This window comes from Macaca mulatta, chromosome 7 (genome assembly GCF_049350105.2).
Source record: "Macaca mulatta isolate MMU2019108-1 chromosome 7, T2T-MMU8v2.0, whole genome shotgun sequence".
Lineage (NCBI taxonomy): Eukaryota > Metazoa > Chordata > Mammalia > Primates > Cercopithecidae > Macaca > Macaca mulatta.
The window spans coordinates 72,718,913-72,740,746 of record NC_133412.1 but is presented as its reverse complement, the minus strand read 5'-3'; the positions used below and the strand labels follow the sequence as shown (position 1 = coordinate 72,740,746).

Sequence of the window (21,834 nt, the reverse complement as noted above, 5' to 3'; positions counted from 1 at the left end):
CCCTTCATGCTAAAAACTCTCAATAAACTAGGTATTGATGAAATGTATCTCAAAATAATAAGAGCTATTTATGACAAACCCACAGCCAGTATCATACTGAATGGGCAAAAGCTGGAAGCATTCCCTTTGAAAACCAGCACAAGACAAGAATACCCTCTCTCACCAGTCCTATTCAACACAGTATTGGAAATTCTGACCAGGACAACCAGGCAAGAGAAAGTAATAAAGTGTATTCATATAGGAAGAGAGGAAGTCAAATTGTCTCTGTTTGCAGGTGACATGATTGTATATTTAGAAAACCCCATCATCTCAGCCCAAAATCTCCTTACACTGATAAGCTGCTTCAGCAAAATCTCAGGATGCAAAATCAATGTGCAAAAATCACAAAAATCACAAGCATTTCTATACACCAATAATAGACAAACAGAGAGCCAAATCATGAGTGAACTCACATTCACAATTGCTACAAAGAGAGTAAAGTACCTAGGAATACAACTTACAAGGATGTGAAGGACCTCTTCAAGGAGAACTACAAACCACTGCTCAAGGAAATAAGAGAGGACACAAATGGAAAAACATTCTATGCTCATGGATAGGAAGAATCAATATAGTGAAAGTGGCCATACTGCCCAAAGTAATTTATAAATTCAATGGTATCTCCATCAAACTACCTTTCACTTTCTTCACAGAATTAGAGAAAACTACTTTAAAGTTCATGTGGAACCAAAAAAGAGCCTGTGTAGCCAAGACAATCCTAAGCAGAAAGAACAAAGCTGGAGGCATCATGCTACCTGACTTCAAACTATACTACAAGGCTACAGTAACCAAAACAGCATGGTACTGGTACCAAAACAGAGAGATAGACCAACGGAACAGAACAGAGATCAGAATCAGAAATCATGCCACACATCTACAACCACCTTTGACAAACATGACAGAAACAAGCAATGGGGAAAGGATTCCCTATTTAATAAATGGTATTGGGAAAACTGGCTATCCATATGCAGAAAACTGAAACTGGACCCCTTCCTTATACCTTATACAAAAATTAACTTAAAATGTATTAAAGACTTAAACATAAGACCTAAAACCATAAAAGCCCTATAAGAAAAACTAGGCAGGGCCATTCAGGATGTATGCATGGGCAAAGACTTCATGACTAAAATACCAAAAGCAATGGCAACAAAAGCCAAAATTGACAAATGGGATCTAATTAAACTAAAGAGCTTCTGCACAGCAAAAGAAACTATCATCAGACTAACAGACAACCTACAGAATGGGAGAAAATGTTTGTAACCTATCCATCTGACAAAGGGCTAATATCCAGAATTTACAAGGAATTTAAACAAATTTACGAGAAAAAAAAAAAACAGAAAACAACCCCATCAAAAAGTGGGCAAAGGATATGAACAGATAGTTCTCAAAAGGAGACATTTATGCGGCCAACAAACATATGAAAAAAAGCTCACCATCACTGGTCATTAGAGAAAAGCAAATCAAAACCACAATGAGATACCATCTCATGCCAGTTAGAATGGCGATCATTAAAAAACCAGGAAACAACAGATGCTGGAGAGGATATGGAGAAATAGGAATGCTTTTACACTGTTGGTGGGAGTGTAAATTAGTTCAACCATTGTGGAAGACAGTGTGGCAATTCCTCAAGGATCTAGAACCGGAAACACCATTTGACCCAGCAATGCCATTACTGAGTATATACCCAAAGGATTAGAAATCATTCCACTATAATGACACATGCACACATATGTTTATTGCAGCACTGTTCACAATAGCAAAGACTTGGAACCAACCCAAATGCCCATCAATAATAGACTGGATAAAGAAAATGTGGAATACCATGGAATACTAGGCAGCCATAAAAAAGGATGAGTTCATGTCCTTTGCAGGGACGTGGATGAAACTGGGAGACCATCATTGTCGGCAAGCTAACACAGGAACAGAAAACCAAAAACCACTCGTTCTCACTCATAAGTGGGAGTTGAACAATGAGAACACATGGACACAGGAAGGGGAACATCACACACTGGGTCCTGTCAGGGGGTGGGGGGCTAGGGAAGGGATAGCATTAGAAGAAATACCTAATGTAGATGACGGGTTGATGGGTGCAGCAAACCACCATGGCACATGTGTACCTATATAACAATCCTGCACGTTCTACACACATATCCCAGAACTTAAAGTATAATAATTTTAAAAAGGCCAGGTGCGGTGTCTCACATCTGTAATCCCAGCACTTTGGGAGGCCGAGGTGGGTGGATCATGAGGTCAGGAGTTTGAGACCAGCCTGGCCAAGATGATGAAACCCCGTCTCTACTAAAAATACAAAAAGTAGCCAGGTGCAGCGGCGAGCGCCTATAATCTCAACTACTTGGGAGGCTGAGGCGGGAGAATCACTTGAGTCCAGGAGGCAGAGGTTGCAGTGAGCTGAGATCGTGCCACTGCACTCTAGCCTGGGTGACAGAGCAAGAATCCATCTCAAAAAACAAGCAAACAAACAATGGACATGCCCATAGGCAGATGAATGGATAAAGAAAATATGGTACTGTATATACATACAATGAAATATTTTACAGCCTTAAAAAAGTAGGAAAGCCTGCCATTTGTTGCAAGATGGATGAACCTAGAGGACATTATGCTAAGTGAAATAAGCCAGTTAGGGAAAAAGAAATGTTGCATGATTCTATTACATAAGGTATCTAAAATTGTCAAACTCATAGAAGCAGAGAATACAATAGTGGTTTTCCCGGACTGGGGGAATGGGGAAAATGGGGAGTTGTTAAATGGCTATAAAGTTTCAATTATAGCTGAATAAGTTCTAGAGATCTGCGGTAAAACATAGTTAACAATAGGTAGTGTGAAATTCAAAATACATTAAGAAGGTAAATCTTATGTGAAGTGTTCTAATCATAAATAAAACAGGCGACAAAAAACAAAAGGGAACTTCGGTAAGTGTTAGATATGTCTGTTACTCCGATTGTGGTAATGGTATCATGGTGTTTGCATTAAGCCCAAACCCATCACATTGTACACATTAGACATGTTCTTTATATATCAATAACACCTCAATAAAACTCTTAAAAGGGTCAAATTTTAAAAATGAAAATAAAAAATAAAATAAAAATCATGTATGAATGAATGGCTAAAAAATAAATTAGATATTAATTGCAATGCCAAAAAAAATCCCACAATAATAAATTACTGGAAATTACTTACTACCTCCAAAAGAAAGAGTGAGATGGAGGGAGGGGGAGGGCGGTAGAGAGGACATGACTGAAGGAAAAAGAGAAAGAAAGAAAGAAAGGACGAGAAGGGAGGGTAGGGAAAGGGAAGAGAGGAGGAAGAAACTCTCCATGACATAAAAGATGTTCAAGCCTAGGAAATGGCTTTCTTCTTGGCACATCCATACTGAAAATTTCCTCTTGTTTCACCCTTGGAGACTTTGCTGTTGTTGGCTGGGTCTGCCTGCGCACGCTCCATTTGACTCTGTTGCACGACTCTCATTTCAGTGTTCTGTCAGTTGTGGTGTTGGAATCCAGAGAAGAAAGCAGGTGTGTCAAAGGCTGACAGCCAAAGGCCGGCTCGTCCCCCTCAGTGAGATGATGTGCAGGGATCTACCAGGGCTCCCTCTTGTAAGATCTTGCCAGACGCCTGAGTGCAGTAGTAAGTATGTGGCGTCCGCACTTCACCAAGATATGCTGATTCTGTTCATTTTGTCCCGATGTCTTTATTTTCCATATGTCAACAGATTTCTAATCTGTGGGTAAGGCAACTCAGGCTGAACTCAGTGGTGTTTTCGGCAGTGATCAGTAGAACGTGGAAGACCAAGATACAGTTCTAAGAAAAGTCTGTTTTAAGAAATGTCTCCCCACTTAACAAATGCATTTTTTAGGCTTCCTCACTTGGATTTATGTCCTCCACTTTACCATAATTCCTTCTGCTTAGAGTTCAGGAGTGTTCCTTGCAGAAGTTAAGCCGAAATACCTCCTGGTTCACTTTGCTAGGAATGCATTTGGACTTAATTAAAAGTAGAAGAGCCGTAGCTCTTTTTTTAAGCATTCAACTTTTTTTTCTTGTGTATAATCTAAAATTGGCAAGGATAAAACATGAAATAACTTTGATTTAAAAATCAATTATGAATAATAAGCTTACTATAAAGAGTTCATATTGTGGCTTCATTATAGTCAAAGCTAATAGGCATGTAGCATTCATCTGTATTTTCAGTGTACATAATAGAATGTATGTTTACACATAAATATGTATGTTTCATATAAGAGTTATGTGGGCCGGATGCAGTGGCTCATGCCTGTAATCCCAGCACTTTGAGAGGCCGAGGTGGGTGGATCACGAGGTCAGGAGATCAAGACCATTGATCATGGTGAAACCCCGTCTCTACTAAAAATACAAAAAATTAGCTGGGCATTGTGGCACACGCCTGTAGTATCAGCTACTTGGGAGGCTGAGGCAGGAGAATTGCTTGAACCCAGGAGGTGGAGGTTGCAGTGAGCTGAGATCATGCCAGTGCACTCCAGCTTAGGCAACAGAGTTTGAGACTCTGTCTAAAAAAAAAAAAAAAAAAAAGAAAAGAAAAGAAAAAAGAAAGAAAAAAGAGTTATGTGTTAAAACATGTAAGTGGAGGCCTGCCATAACAACAATTGAAAAGCAGGCAGCAGAGTGGTGGTGAGGAAGTTAGTAAGGGAGGTAGGGAACAGGCATAGTGGAAATAACAGCTTTGGAGTTCATTTACCACTTTTTCACTATCTTTAATTACTCACCTGTAAAATAACATTCATTATCTCAGTTACCCTCCTGAACTTTTGGTAAGGAAAAAAAATTAAAAATGAACTATTCTTATTTTAATGCTCCTTAGGAGAGGAAAACATATGTATAGGTTCAATTTATTGAACAAATTGAACTTCAAAAACTTCAATTTACCAACAGCTTTCCTGGAGAAACTCACAAAACAAAATAAGAAAAATAATTAAGTTTTTTTTTTTTTTTTTTTAATGTAGTGACATTTACTGAGCAATTGCTATGTGGAGTTCTTTGCATGCATTATCTCATTTAGTCCCCTGAACAACATTGTGAAGCAGATACTATCTCCATTTGGAGATGAGAAACCCAAGACATAGAAAAGGCATGAGACTTGCCTAAGGCTCCCTGGCTGCCAACTGAACTGCTTGACCACAAGTCTGTCTGATTCTTTTACCCATGTTTTTAGCTGCCTCTCTATGCTGATTCATGGACAACATTAACATTTTTTTTTTCCTGAGGAACACATTTCCAAAATCTTAAGAGTCCAAAAACTTGAGATTCCAAGTTGTAAAGTCTCCTGGAATTCAGGAGTGTCTGTAGCATATGGCACACTATCATGCTTTGTTCAAGCTGCCTCTCTTATCTGAATTTTTATTAATTGCGGATGGTTGCATAGCAGTGTGGCTAGACTGTAAAAACTGCCTTACAGGAGAGTGAAATTAAAGTGATACTGGCAGCTTCCTCTGAAATAGTAACAGAATAACATGTGGGAATACATCGTGGTTATTAGGGCATCCAATGTGGTACAAGATGAAATTATAAATTATTATGGCATGCATTGAGGAGCAGAGAAAACTACAAGTTTTAGGGAGAAGGAAAAAACACAAGAATAAAAGATAGTAATATTTCTTCTTTACTCCACCCCACTCCTGCCTGCCAAACATGTAGGTCATGAAGGTAGACAAGAGACAGGAATGCATGCTCCCAGCACAGCCAATGCACCCTGAGCTGGGCTCCCACTTCAGCTATAGCCTGGCCTCACTCCATAATCTTTGATCAGTAGCCCTTGCTTGCTGAAATTTATGTTCTACTTCTACACTTTCACATAGCATCCTCTTCTTTTCACCATCATATGACAGAGCAAGAGATGAGGTTGGCTTTCTCTTATCCTCTCTACCCATCTGTCTCTGCACCATTTCCCTGCTGCCATCACACACTTAGTATGTAGATTGCCCCATTTCATACCTTCAAAGGCACCATATGCAGACCCTACAAGACACTCTTCACCTTTCTTCAGGACACACCACCGCCAGGACCATGATTTCTCTCTGACATTTCCTAACATCCAAGACAACCAATATCTGTGTTGATGACCTTTCTAACACCTGATATCCCAATTTCCCAACCTCATCAATTCCACTGACCCCATCACCTTCGCATGGTAACCCCTTAGACTTCCTCACTACTTGGCACTCAGAATTAGCTTCTTGTTCTGCTTTACCCTCAACTCACTCCTGCTTATTTAGTGCCTCACCATGACCTCTGGTTCTTCCGTATCTCCTTATTATCCCCAGTTTCTGCTCTTGCCCTAAAAACCTTTGCTGGCATTCCTTAGGTCTCCACTTAACCAACTCTATCACCAAATCTTTATACCTTTCATTAACCTCCGGCACTGACCCCTGCTCAGCTTCAACACTGGTATTATTTTTCAAGTGATTTGTTGGTTGTTTGGTTGGTTTCCTAGCCTGAGCCACTAGGATTTCCTAAAGAAAATAATATCACCATGCTAATTTGACATGTTTGATATTTATGCTATTTTAGCTGGACATTAATGGATTTGTACCCTATTTTCTAAGAATGCCCTAGAAATTCACCATAGCAACTATTTCCTAACTACTGAATAGACCCATTTCTCTGTCAATGAACTTGTCTTTCATTCCACCAGGAATATCAAGACTACAGTGGCATAATGTCCTTCTGATTTTCCTCTCTGTTTCACCTCAAATCTACCCCCTCTCCTCCTCAGATTAGAAATGTATGATCTACCCCATCCATGATGGAAGGAGGTCCATAGACAAGAAAATCAGGCCCAGTAGTGCTGTCAACTTTATTTTCGTCCAAGGTTTCAATTCTAGAAAATGTGTCCTAATTGGTGCCTTGGGTTTAAGTAAAACCCATCCTCTTTGGAGGGGTGATTTTTCTTGGCTGTGACCATTTTGGTGTGCAGCAGGTCCAAGTCAGGTGGGAAATATGTCTTCTGCTCCCCCTAGAGGCCAGCGGCACACCCTATAGTCCAATGACACCCACTGCCTGCTTCTCCCCAAACAATCCCTGCACAGTCCCCTTGTTCAAATTATTTCCGTCCCCATATCTAGTGACTGAAGTTCTTCCTGCTCCTGAAGGGTCAACACAAACCCTACCTTCCCCAATAAGCTTTCTCAGTTGCACTTAATGTCTGAAGGGTAATAGGACATTGTGGTTAAGCTAACTCACCTGAGTTCAAATCCTAGTTCTTCCAGTACCTCATCATGTGACACTGAGGAAGTTATTTAATCTATGTGGGTCTCAGTTTTCTCATCTGTAAAATGAGAATGGTCTTTATACCTACCTCATAGGACCGTTCTGAGAATCATGAATTAATACCTATAAAGTGCTCAGAATCAATGCCAGGCACACACTAAAACCTCAAAAATATTGATTATTTTTAAGGTCTTTTTATCTCATTTCTATTATAGGTTTAACATAGGATAAAATGTAATAAGTAAGTTGTGTTGTATATTCTGGCCTATTAGGGTATGAGCTTGTATGGGGTAGGTACACAGCACCTCTGAATGTTCTGTTTTGTCTTTTTCTATATAATCCCCCAACATGTTTATCAGAATGAATTGTACTCATGGACATTCTTTTTAAATATGTCAGTTGTGGTTAATTCTCAAAGTGCTGTTAGAAATCTACCTGTCTTGGTTTTCGATCAGGCATCTAAAGAAAAGAAGGATAACAGAAATATGTAGTGTTTGATTTTAGATTTTTTAAATTATGACTTTTACGGTTCCTGAGCTTTGGTAAAGAAGAATTTTTATTTTTCCCCAAAGTACTGAGAGCAGGATAGATTAGGGAAGAGGAACCCAGGCATGCCCTATTTTATTGAAATGTCAAGAAAAATATGCCACAGCCCCTTCCCACGGATATCTCAAAGCTACTCTCATCTCTCCCACCTGTGGTCTCCCTCCTTGTACCGGCACGCAGCCTGCGTCTTTAGTTCACCAGCCTCCTACACACCTCTTGGACTTTACCATTAGAATATGGTCTCCTCTGCTGTAACTCCTCCTCTAGCTTTGCTAGTTCTGGCTGCTTCCAGTAACACCCATCCCTGCTTGTCATAGCTACAGTTGTAGAAACCCAACCAGGCACAGGCCCACCTCACCAGCACCCTCTTGGGCTGGTGGCACTTTCTGCAGGGTCCCAGGGCATACGTGTTACTTTTTCTTTTTCTCATTCATTGCCTTAATTCATTCAACAAACAGAAGGCAGTGGTCAGTGACATGGGTGGGCAGAGGTCAGGAAGAATTTCACAAAGGAGGAATTCTTCAGCAGACTTCTGAATGACATGTCCGTTCAGCAGGCCCACATGTGGGTGGACACAGAGGAATGTGGGGAAAGAGAGCAGTGTGGATAAAAGTAGGGGGTGTCAAATCAAGTGGTAAGTTTGGGGGAACTTCAACAAATTCCATAGGACTAGAACATAGGTTCAAGAGAGAGCTTGCAAAGTTGACTATAGAGACTCTTGAACTCCATGTGAAGGAGTTAAAATTGTATCCAAGAAGGAAGTGACTTGGTCAGGTTTGATTTTAGTTCATTTACTCTAAGAGCTGTGTAGATATATTGAATAAATATAACAGTAAGGCCGGGAGTCTAGTGAAGGGGATATGGCAATATCTTGGTGAGACAGCATGAGAGTAGAAGCAAAGGGGATGAGATCTAACGATGTTTCAGATGTGTCATCTAAATTCCTGATGCCTGATGAGAGTTGGGAGCTATAGGCAGGGACGGTGGTGCGTTTGTGAATGTTGAACAGCTAGCTTTGGCAGTAGGGTGGTGAGTGGGGAGAGGTAGCTATCATTTGTTGTGGTCGCCTATTTCCATAGTGTAAATACTCCCACCATAGCTGGTTTCCAGCTACCAGTGTGATGTCATTGAATACAGAGTCGGGAATAGTTGCTAGCAGTCTCACTGACTTGTGATCCAGGGAGAGGCAGGGCCAGCATGCCACTGGACAGGAAGAAATCTAGATCGGTGGTCTACAGCCATTTTGGCACCAGGGACCAGTTTCATGGAAGACAGTTTTTCCATGAACTGGTCATGGGGGATGGTTTTGGGATGATTCTAGCACATTACATGTATTGTGTACTTTCTTTATCTTATTATTACATTGTAATATGTAATGAAATAGTTATACAACTCACCATGATGTGGAGTCAGTGAGAGCCCTGAGCTTGTTTTCCTGCAACTAGATGGTCCCATCTGGGGGTGATGAGAGACAGTGACACATTATCAGGCATTAGATTCTCATAAGGAGCCCACAACCTAGATCCTTCACATGCACAGTTCACAATAGGGCTCACACTCCTATGAGAATCTAATGCCACCACTCATCTGACAGGAGGTGGAGCTCAGGCAGTAATGGCAGTGATGTGGAGCAGCTGTAAATACAGATGAGGCTTAGCTCACTGGCCTCACTCACCTCCTCTGTGAGGCCAGATTCCTAACAGGGGCTTGGGGGTTGGGGACCCGTGATCTAGATGATTCACTGGTTTCCAGCTTGAGTAAATTAGCAGAAGTTGATGCCATTAACTTGGGGAATATAAGAAGAGGAGAATAATTGGGATGGGATAGGATAAGGGGCATATAACGTGTTTAGTTCAGGGGTCCCCAACCCCCAAGCCACAAACGGATACTGGTCTGTAGCCTGTTGGGAACTGAGCTGCACAGTAGGAGGTGAGCAGTGGGCAAGCAGGCGTTACTACCAGAGTTCCACCTCCTGTCAGATCAGCAGAGGCATTAGCTTCTAATGGGAACACAAACCCTATTGTAAACTGTGCATGTGAGGGATCTAGGTTGCAGCTCCTTGTGAAAATCTAATGCCTGATGATCTGAGGTAGAGCAGTTTCATCCTAAAACCATCTAGTCCCCAACCCCCGCCCCCACAACTGGTTTGTGGAAAAACTGTTTTCCATGAAACCAGTACCTGGTGCCAGAAAGGTTGGGGACTGCTGGTTTAGATTATGATCATTTAAACTTGAGGGACCTGGAAGAGATTTCCAGCAAGAAGTGGACAATTAGGTCTGGAGTTCCAGAAAGAGATCTAGGCTAGACAGATAAACTTGAAGGCATTAACCTAGAGTTGTTAGTTAAAACTACAAAATCATCCAAGGAAAAGCATAGAGCAAGAGAGTAAGTGGCCCTGCATTGGCACCTGAGGGGTAGAAACAGCCAGCTGGGTACTGGCAATGGTGGTCAGAAAGGACCACAAAAAAAAAGGTTAAAAAAAAACTTAGGGAGGAGAGACTTCTTCATGAAGTGAGTGATTAAAGGTGCCGTACGCCCTAAGACAGTCAAGTAAGAATATTGAAGAGAAGACATTGAATTCGTCACTAGGGGGCCCTTGGTTGTCTTTTCCAAGTAACATTTAGTGTGGTGTTGGGAGCAGAAGCCAGACTGAAATTGGTGGAAGAGTACCACAGAAACAACCTGAATTTACTGTAGCCGGGCCTCCATGGGCCTCTGGGGCCTCCACTGCTCATTTCGGAATCCACCCACAGCATCCCTGGCAGCCTCCTCTTCAGTTCAGAGAAGCCTGAAGAGAATCCAGAGTATCTGCCCAGGTTCTTGGCACAGCTTCAAATGAGCTTGTCAGATCTTTACTCCTAATGGGAGGAGTGGAAACCAGCACAAGTCCAGCAGTCATATTCCAGGCTGGTTCCTGAGAGGCTGGGGTTCCAGCAGGGTAATAGGAAGGTTTTGATGCTGTGTCATGGCCAGAGCAAATGCTGCCAAGACCACGCGGAAATATCCAGCCAGATGGCTTGGGATAGAAACCTGGCATGGCACCAGGACTTGAAGTCATGCCAGGGATATGACTAGAGTAAAGGCAGGACTCAGCAAGCAAGGAGCTGAGGCCATGGCCATAGATGGCCTTGGGCACCCGGAACTGGCCTTGACTGGGTGTGGCAGGCTGACACAAAGACCCAGAAAGAGGACTTACAGAAGAAAGCTCATTTCATTTTCTAGAATGTGGCATTTCTCACATCTAGCACAGTGGGAGAGGTGGAGGGATGGGTTGATACTCTCGCACAGCCCAGCAGCCCGTTCAGGAGGGTGTTGTAGTTGGTACCTGGTCACTGTCTGCAGAGTGCATGATGCCCCTGCCTAATCAGGCTTGGCCAGTGTTGCTGTTTTGGGGCATCCCCAGATGAGAGAGGAGGGTCAACCCAAACCAGACCAGTTTCTTGCCCAAGAACTATGTTCGATGATGCCATGCTCCAGGCACTGCTCTCAAGGAACTCACAGGAGCCCCAGGAGAGGAACTGACTCAAACTGTGGAACCTGGCAGCCTGGCAGAGCCCATGAGTTTCGATCTCTGGCTGGAATCCCAGTTTACTCCCCAGGCATACCTGCCAGTCAAAATGTCCCGTACCCCAGTGTGAGCAATGGCCGAAGCAGAGTTGGGAAGGGGACCAGCTGGGACCACAAGGCCTGCCTTCCAGTAAATGGGCATGCAGCCAGAGGGAAAAGCTGGGCTTCTCCTGTGCTTACCCTACCATTTGGGCAGGCTCTTTACCAAGGCTACGCCCTGCCCACCACCTGAGGCTTCATGGCCTACCTTAGAAGGAGTCAGAATCTCATCAACTTTAAGCCCCAAGCTCAGAATCTCATCAACTTTAACCCTGAGGGACATGGGTACCAGTGGACCTAAGCATCATTGGAACCCACTTCTCTGCTGGTCCCAGGGCACCAGGATGCTTTGTGGGCCTCATGTTAGTCTCAGGTCATCCACAGCTTGAGCTGTTTAGCCAGATGTTTCCCCATGGGCTTCCGCACCATCCCAGTGAGAGCAAGGACATTCAAGCTTCCACCCCATCTGTAGCAGCCACTGCTACCTTGAAACAGTCGATCTCCACACATTCCTCAGTTGTGTTAATTCAAAAGTTTGACTGAACACAGTTTATGCTCTGCTTGAGAAGAGTGAGTTACAAAGCCATCCATGTGAACATCCATCATTTCTGTTGTCCACCACTGAAACGCCCATAGCCAGACAGTGGCCACCTGGATCTTTTTAAATAATAATGATAGTTACATAGGTAGGCATACTCTGCCTTGTTACAACAGTAGGCCGCTTCTAAGTGTTCATAACATGCAATCTGATTAGTAAAAATAGAAGCAGGTGAGTAATAAAAAAAGGAGAACAAACAATGTTAATATGTGATCGTGTCTTGAATTTTATATTCCTTTTACATGTAGGCACTAATTTGGCTCCAGACTTGCTATAACAGCCATCTTGAAAAAGGCAGCCTTGCCAGTTACATAGTTTAGTATTCATTAGATAGGAAATGAGCTAATTACTCAGAGTACAGTATAATGATTCCTCATGCTAAAACCAGAAAGAAACCCTCCCATGATCCTCTTGCAGAATACACTGGACATCGTGAAGACTGGAATGTGCTCACAGACAACCCAGATGCTGCTTCCTATTTTCCCTTCCCTCTTGACCAGCAGCTTCCTATCAAATTGTCTTTCAGTGAAAGAAACTGGGTCAGGAGTGCCTTTCTCTACTGCTTTGGCTTAATTCAGTGGTACATGCTGGGGCAATGGTCCTCAAACTTGGCTACACATTTCAGTCAACTGGGGAACTTTAAAAAATTCTGATTCCTTGGCTGTTCCCCATAAGTCAGAATTTCTGGGGATGGGACCCAGGATACTGAGATTAATGAATACTAACAATAACAGGTGATTCTAGCAAATAGCAAAGTTTGAGAGCCATTTTTTTAGAGCATCTATGGTCAGAGTTGATATTGAACCTGCACATACCAGTATGTCCATACTGGTTCTTAAAATATGGTCAGAAAAAGAGGAATTAGTAAATAACCTCTGCCTGAACCCCATGACCATTTCTCACCTGCTCAGGCCACTCTGCCAGTAACCACCTGACTTGTCCGTAATTGAACAACTATGGGGGTAACACTTCATGCTATAGAAGGCCTCCAAGACCCTGTTCCAGTGCTACAGCCAGACTCATTTGGTTGATTGAGCCCTTGCTGTGAAGATTTAGTATTTTGAACACCATCTATATTATCTATAGTAATGGATTGACTACAAATTTAACAGGGAGTCTTCCATACATTTTTTTCAGTTTTTGATTGTTGAACAGTAGAAAGTTCAAAATGGTATTCTAGCCAAATAAGGGGAAATTTACATGCCTTAACTGGCTGATGCCATTTGACATACTTTGTGGATACTCTATCTCCCAACAAGTAAAAGTTTGTATGTGGCAGGCCACCAGCTCCACTGAGAGATGATGTAACAGTATTTTCAAGCAGAACCCTGGACCCATCCTGAGATCAATAGGCCTGACCTACCAATTGCATCTGTATGGAATTTGTATACAAACAAATTATACATGTCTTTCACCAAGAACATTCTCTACCACAGAGATTATGGGTTCACCTCTGTTGTTTCCCTGAACCTGTTGACACCACAAAACCCCAATAGGCAGCCAGACTTCAAAGGGCTCATGAGCATCCAAGAGGACTTCAGTTATTCTCAGTTATCAGGGTACCAGTAAACACATTGTAGCCAGTGCCAAGGGCCTGAGAAGGCTATGAAAGAGGAGTCTCAATCTGCTCCTTCTCCCAGCCTGTGCTACAACAAGGAGGACCTGTAACTGGGGTCCCACAAGGTAAATGAGGTCCCAACTGCATGACCTTCTAAATCCAGCAATATTCTTGACGTGAGTCCAATATCTCTCTGCCACTCACTAGTGCTTCCAAGCTCTCCATCCTACACTCTACAATCTGCTCGGGAACCTAAATACATCATCAAAGAGGATCCAGACTTCCACCCATATCACTGTCCTCCTTCTCCCACGCCTACCAGAACACATTGAGTCTTCCCTCAGGTGAAACAAGGGAGAGAAATACTTCTCTTGGGGACAGAATCTGAGAAGTATTGTCTTTGGGCCTAGCCCGTTAAGAGGAGTCGATGCCCAGGAACAGGTGAAAGCCAACCCCATCTCTGTTCCCTCTCAGTCTGCCCTGCTGTGCATTGGCTGCACCTGCCCTTGTCACCAGGTCAGTGGTCACAGCAATTATGTATGAGAGCTCTTTATGTGCCCGCTACTGTGCTGTGCACTTGATATAAACAATCCGACTTAATTTTCACTTCCCTCCTAATGGAAGCACTAATATTATACACATTTCACAGGTGAGAAAACTGAGGCTTCGAGAGATGAAAGAATTTGTCCAAGTGGCAGAGCTAAGATTCAAACTCAGATTTATCTGGCTTCAAACTGCCTATGCCACCTGTTCTTTTTTGATCACGGCTCCCCATTGCTTCCTCAGACCCCCATGCTAGCTTAATCGACATATTTGGGTTATATTCTGCAGCTGGCCAACCTCAGCCTCCTTTCAGACCCTTCAAATATTTCGCTCACATTCCCACTCTCACTTCCTCCCTCAGATTTGGGGTACCCATGGCTCTAAGCCAGAAGGCCTCTCTGCCAGATAGAGACCTGACATATCAGACCCTTATTGATAGAAACATGTACCCAGAGGCTGGGTAATTATGGAGCCATTATATAAGCATGGCCTAGAACAAATATTCCTCAAATCTGGAAATAACTATTCTCTACATTTCACCAAATCATTTAACCTCATGCCTCCCAAAACCAGGGTTTTGTCAAATAACTTACACATTTTCATGCAACTCACCCACACTTGTGTTCTTTGCCACTAAAGTACTAGATAGTTATGAAATTTACCCCAAACTGTGGATGTATAATATTATTCATGGTTTGATTCTTGAATGTTTTAAAATGGTAAAATAAGATAACATTTGTTAGCCTGTAGCAGCCTTGAAAGATTACTGTCAAAAAGTCTGTATTTTTTAGATGTTTGTTTGTATTTTCTTTTCTTTCTTGGAGAAATCAAATCAGAGATGAAGACAAAACTTGGTGAGCAGGGTCCTCAGATCCTCAGTGTCCAGAGAGTCTACATTCAGACAAGGGAAGAGAAGCGTATTAACCTGACCATTGGTAGCAGAGCCTATTTGCTGCCCAACACATCCGTGATTATTAAGTGCCCAGTGCGACGATTCCAGAAATCTCTGATCCAGTGGGAGAAGGATGGCCGTTGCCTGCAGAACTCCAAACGGCTTGGCATCACCAAGTCAGGCTCACTAAAAATCCACAGTCTTGCCACCCCTGACATTGGCGTGTACCGGTGCATTGCAGGCTCTGCACAGGAAACCGTTGTGCTCAAGCTCATTGGTACTGACAACCGGCTCATTGCACGCCCAGCCCTCAGGGAGCCTATGAGGGAATATCCTGGGATGAACCACAATGAAGCCAATAGTTTGGGAGTCACATGGCATAAAATGAGGCAAATGTGGAATAACAAAAATGACCTTTATCTGGATGATGACTACATTAGTAACCAGCCTTTCTTGAGAGCTCTGTTAGGCCACTGCAGCAGTTCTGCAGGAAACACCAACTCCTGGGAGTTGAAGAATAAGCAGTTTGAAGCAGCAGTTAAACAAGGAGCATACAGCATGGATACAGCCCAGTTTGATGAGCTGATAAGAAACATGAGTCAGCTCATGGAAACCGGAGAGGTCAGCGATGATCTTGCGTCCCAGCTAATATATCAGCTGGTGGCCGAATTAGCCAAGGCACAGCCAACACACATGCAGTGGTGGGGCATCCAGGAAGAGATGCCTCCTGCTGCTCAGCTTAGGGGGGAAACAGGAAGTGTGTCCCAAAGCTCAAATGCAAAAAACTCAGGCAAGCTGACATTCAAGCCGAAAGGACCTGTTCTCATGAGGCAAAGCCAACCTCCCTCAATTTCATTTAATAAAACGATAAATTCCAGGATTGGAAATACAGTATACATTACAAAAAGGACAGAGGTCATCAATATACTGTGTGACCTTATTACCCCTGGTGAGGCCACATATACATGGACCAAGGATGGAACCTTGTTACAGCCCTCAGTAAAGTAAGTAAAATAAGAATGTAGTATTCATTTTTGCACTACCTTCTTAATGGCTATTCCAGTTTTCTTGAAAATATTTTCAAATTCCTCTCCTAGGCATGTGTTTCCAACAGGATTCTTTAGGAAAGAAACTTAAAAATGTTAGGATGTGTTTTTGACATATGCGTTGGAATTTTTAAATTCAACCGCCATATCGTCCCAATCACTATCATAGAGGTGTGTTATAAGACTGGATCCAGCAAGAATAAGTTTAAGCATGTGTACACTCCCCCTTTACTCAACACTTAGCATTTAAAAATAAAATCAATATAAGAGCATTTTAAAAGTAAGCTTACTAGCAGTAATCCTACATTATGTTGGAGCTGCAAATCAGAATTTACAGAGCTCTTCCATGTCTACAAGACATGGTATCTCATTTGAGCTCACATCAGCCCCATGAGGTTGGCAGGGGCAGGGGTTAACCTTTCTGATGAGGTCATTGAGAAGCAGAATCCCATGACTACTTCATGGCCAGTCAGAACCAAGGGCCATATCTCTTGAATACTGCCAGTGGTATTTGAGTATCACACAAATAAGTAGCCTTAGTCGAAAGCTTGGGTATCTGAAGTAGTTTTCTATTATCATGTAATTTTTAAATGTCATACAATCCAAAAATAAGAAAGTGTTTTGAGATGTTCAAAACACAATATTAAGTCATATATTATTCTGATCTCTATGCCAGTGCAAAAATGTCACATTTCCTTTATTTTACATAACAGATCCTAATTTACTTTTGCATTCTTTATTGTCTTCAAATCTTGCTGTTTGTATAGAAAGGACTATAGTCATTGTGCTGCCTTTTGATTCACTCACATTTACGAGCTCCAGCTGTATCTTATCTGCCTTTAGAGATCGTTAAGAGACACAGATAACACAGCAGATGTGAAACTGTTTTGCATATCATAAGGTGCTTTCAAAATGCAAGTTTTACTTTTATCATGTCTTTTGTGCATTGAGCCTCGTATGTGAAACATCAGAAAAAACTTAGGTTAAATTCAGTTTTTTAAATAAATTATTAGGCTATATCTTAAAAAGGTAGAAAAAATACAATTTTTGAATTTTTAATGCTAGAACTCTGAACACAAGAGTACAATGAAATTTTAGAAGTAGAATAAACCTTAAAACATAGCAGTTCTTAGAGCTTTTGGTTTTAGAGTCTTTAAAATTTTTAAATGATTGAGGAGCCTAAAGAGCTTTTATAAATGTGAGTTGTATCTATTGCTATTTACTTCCCTAGAAATTAAAACCAAGAAACACTGAAAATATCTCCATTAATCTATTTAGAAAAAATAATGGGCCCATAACATGTTAAGACAAAGAACATATTTTTTGAAAACCATCCCCCCGCCACCAAAATTACTGGTAACAGTGGAATTGCTTTCCATCTTTGCAGATCTCTTTAATGTCTGGCATAATAAAAGAAGACAGCTGGATTCTTATTTCCGCATCTGTTGTGAAATGTTGTTTTAGTTAAAGTATATGGAGAAAAGAAATGTGTGTTATACAAATGTGTTAGCTGGAAGAGAAAGAATATTTTAATATCTTTTGAGATAATTGTGGATATTCTTTAATTCTACACTAAAACTAGACAAAGAGTAATTTCTCAAAGGTTAGTTGAAATGTGCAATCTGAAACTATATTAATGAAATGTTGGTACTCTGTTTAATGAAATCTGCTGTTTTTTTCTTGCATTTTGAATAGATTTTTTACCCATACAAGATTTTGTAACACCATCAATTGGTCATTTGGAAAATATTGGCTCACTGAGTGATACAGACCTTCCAAATGTTGGTACATTTCATTATGCAATGTAAAAAAATACACATTAAAAAAATCACCATGTATCTCATCAAAAAAAGTCTTTAAGTTTTGGGAAGCTGTCAGGCTTACAGTGGTGGATATCAGTTTTCCAAAATTCTAATTTTCACATCAAAACTTTTTCATCATTGGCAACAAATACTGTCAGTTGTGTCATTGAATTGGCCAGCTCATTTAAAATATATATATATCTACCAAATACTCAACTTTAAATCATAGTGTGGACTTTTTTTGTCATAGTTTGTTGGTCATTCTTTCAAGTAAAAATCATATTCCATGAAAGAAGCTATTAGTTCTTCAGCACGCAGTGGAAGTGCTTTGTGTGTACTTCCCATTGTGTCATATTGGATATGAAAAACATATGGACTCAAGGGTCGAGATTTAGTAAGATTAATACCTTTTACTACTTCATTAAGGACATTCTTTTTTTTCTTTTCTTTATTGAGACAGAGTCTTGCTTTGTCACTCAGGCTGGAGTGCAGTGGTGCGATCTCAGCTTACTGCAACCTCTGCCTCCTGGTTTCAAGTGATTCTCCTGCTTCAGTCTCCCAAGTAACTGGGATTACAGGTGCACACCACCACCCCCCAGCTAATGTTTTGTATTTTTAGTAGAGATAGGGTTTTACCATGTTGGCCAGGTTGGTCTTGAACTCCTGATCTCAAGTGATCCACCCACCTCGGCCTCCCAAAGTGCTGGGATTACAGGCATGAGTTGCCGTGCCCGGCCATTAAGGGACGGGAATTCCCATGCTTAAGGGAAACTGCCATTTTTTTTTTTTTTTTTCAGCAAGTGAAACATAGTAGTCAAGAATACAGTGATTACTGGCACACTTCCATACCACTGTCTTGGTTCATGCTAAGGTGCCAGCAGTCTTACCAACACTGTCTTTGCACTCTCAGTGAAAGGTCAGTACCGTTTTTAAAAAGGCAAATTAATGGCTTCGTATTATTACAAAACTAGCTTTGACCTCATGGACTTCTAGGGATTCATGGACCACACTTTGAAAACTGCTAACTTGTTTCAGTAATCCATTTTATAAATTGTAAGGAAATAGAGGCTGAGAGGTTGAAGTGATCTGTTGACCTATGGCCATATAAGTACTATAGTGATATAGAGGAGCCTGATCAGTTTAAATAAATATTTGTTGAATTGAGTTCATTTTAAATAGATTGACTTGATGGAATGGAATTAACATAACTTTATCAGGCTGAGACTCCTGGAGCTTGTATAAAGAAGTTTTGACATGGTACATCCTCCTCAGATGTGTTTCTGCATCCTTTAAGGATCAACCATTCAAAACAGAAGCAATTTTGTATGTCCAGTAAAATGTTTTGTTTTTAATTTTTAAGATAATAAGATCCATTTTCATTTCTATTTTTCCTCCGAAACTTACCCAATTAATTTGTTCAGTTTATGTTTAATTCCCTTTACATAACAAAGGTTCTCATCCTTAAATATACTTTCTGAATCTTAAAAATCTTTTCAATTGAAGTAATTGAGAAATGGAATTATGTTCCTGAAAGCCTCTATCCAGTGAGAGAAACTGTGTAGGCATGGAGTACTGTTTGGATGCCAATTGAGTAAGAAATCTCAACTATGAAGAGAAGGTTGTGGGTGGATCAGTTAGAGATGGTGCCTGTAGAAAGATCAACTTTGTTATTACTTCAACTTAAAAGTAAGATTACGCAGCAGAGGCCAAGGTCAGATCTATTACAGAATTCAACCTGGTGGTTCTCCAGCCCAGGGACAGATCCAGGCTAGGTACCCAGTGGCCCCACCTGTCATGTAAGGTTCATGCATGCTCAGCTATTTCTGATCTCAATGATTTCTCACTGGACTGTTACACTGAAACCTACAAAACAAAGGCATTATTTGAGAATTGCTAAATCATACAAACATATATATGAAATAATTTAAGAAAATGATTTAATGTGTTTATTTTTCATGTGTAGTCACTGGTTAGACTTTTGCTTTTAACCAACTATTTCTCCTCCCTCAGGATTTGACAGTGAAAATCTTGCCTTACCACCAGTGAGGTCTGCCATACTCTTGTTGCTCTGAGACACTTTCGCTGTTTTGACTTCTGCCCGCTTTTGTATATTTCTTATGTGTGTTGCAGCAGGGCTTGTATGCTCTTGGTACTGTTGCTCTGTGCCATTATTTCGTACTATTCTAATCATTCATACATTTAGTCATCAAAGATTTTTGAGAACTTGGTATATAAAAGTCTAAGCAGTGAGAATCCACAGCTGTGAATAAGATTTGGTTCCCTGCCCTTGAAAAGATCACAGTCTAGTGGGAAGAAATCGATATTTCATCAAATAAATATATGCACCAGAGAAGAAGGAGCCCAGAGGATACAGAAGATAACTCTAGGAGTATTGGTGAAAACTTTACAGGGGAAATTACATTTGATCCAGGACTCAGTGGGTGGGTCTGAGTTTGCCAGAAAGGGGGAAGGGCATTTCAAATGAAGTGAACAACATATGCAAAAGCTCACGGTAATGAAAAATCATGGAAGGTTCTGGAAACAGTTAAGGTTCATTATGACTGAAGCATAGAGCGAACGACATGAAGTGACAGGAAATAAAGAAGTGGCACAGCTCATCTCATGATGAAACATACAGTATTTACAGGGCAGAATAGTCTATATTGCTAAGATCTATAAAGTGAGATGGGGCAGGGGAAAAATAGTATATAACCACTGATCTGGGTGATTTAGAAGCAGATTCAAATTATTAAGAATAAAATAAAATAAAAGCAGAACAAGCACTCTTCCCTTCATAACAAAGGTTCTTCTCACCGTTAGATATACTTTCTGAATCTCTGAATAATTATCTAATTGGTTAGGCTACACCTGACCAACTCTGATTCTCAAAGTGGTATTTACACACCGGATTTTAGGAATATCAGTAATTGGGAAACCATAATGAACTCGTCATGCAGGTTAGCCCTAATTCTTAACAGCGTGGTCCAAATCCAGTGTATGCCACAGACTTAGCATGATTACCTCAATCGACTTCTTCATACGGGAATAATAAGACCATAATCCAATGCAAAACAGCCTTAGCCAAAACCCAATCACTTCCAGCATGAAAATCCAAACTGAAAATCCACACCTGCAGTTTCTTAGGAAGGATTTGGGCAGAAAATGAATGTTTAACATCCAGCAAATGAATAGGTTTGCTGGGTTGTTTTTTTAAAAAATGTGGCAGATTAAGCATTGAGTTCACCAGAAAAGTCTTTTGTCATGTAAAGTGGGATGGGAAGACTGGATTTCTAAGCACTGTTCAGCTCTAACATTGCTGTTAACCTATGGCAAGAGGAAACACTCCACCCTCCTGGTCTATATAGTTCTCTGCTTATAGGCAGGATGCTTGACAAAATTATCCTTTGTGATCTTTGCCAGCCCAAAGCCTATAATGGTGCAGTCTTCTTTCTCTGCAACTCACTGTAGCCCTAGGTCAGTTAAATTGTTATATGAATGTGTCCTCTTTCTAACTGTTCTACAGAATAATTTTGGATGGAACTGGGAAGATACAGATACAGAATCCTACAAGGAAAGAACAAGGCATATATGAATGTTCTGTAGCTAATCATCTTGGTTCAGATGTGGAAAGTTCTTCTGTGCTATATGCAGGTAATGCCCACTGTTGAAACCTAGAATGCCTGGTTCTTTGTTTATTTGTTTTTAACATTAAATTCTAGAGCAGTAGTTCTCATTAGCAGCCGTCAGAATCATCTGGAATGCTTGTTAAAACACAGATTGCTGGACTCCACCCCTGGAGGTTCTGGTTCAGTAGGTTTGGGATGGAGTCTGAGAATCGGCATTTTCAACATGTGCCCAGGTTATGCCAATGCTGCCGGCCTGAGGACCACACTGAAAACGGCTGCTCAGGAGCTCACTTTCTAAGAATCAGGAAATAATGACATGGGGTT

The 21,834-nt window shown here is 41.1% G+C and overlaps 1 protein-coding gene across 9 annotated transcripts in view; it reads left to right on the top strand.

The window, feature by feature from the left end:
• The window catches only part of ADAMTSL3 (ADAMTS like 3), a 411,249-nt gene that overhangs the window by 332,103 nt on the left and 57,312 nt on the right, over window positions 1–21,834 (top strand). For all 9 annotated transcript variants that reach the window (XR_013395882.1, XR_013395881.1, XR_013395880.1 and 6 more), the window contains exons 20-22: window positions 3,528–3,681; window positions 14,969–16,040; window positions 21,408–21,535. Coding sequence is in view for 6 of the 9 variants with exons in the window: in XM_015142900.3 (XP_014998386.3) it covers window positions 3,528–3,681; window positions 14,969–16,040; window positions 21,408–21,535 (1,354 nt within the window). In the remaining 3 variants the exon portion in view is untranslated. The remainder of the gene's footprint in view (window positions 1–3,527; window positions 3,682–14,968; window positions 16,041–21,407; window positions 21,536–21,834) is intronic.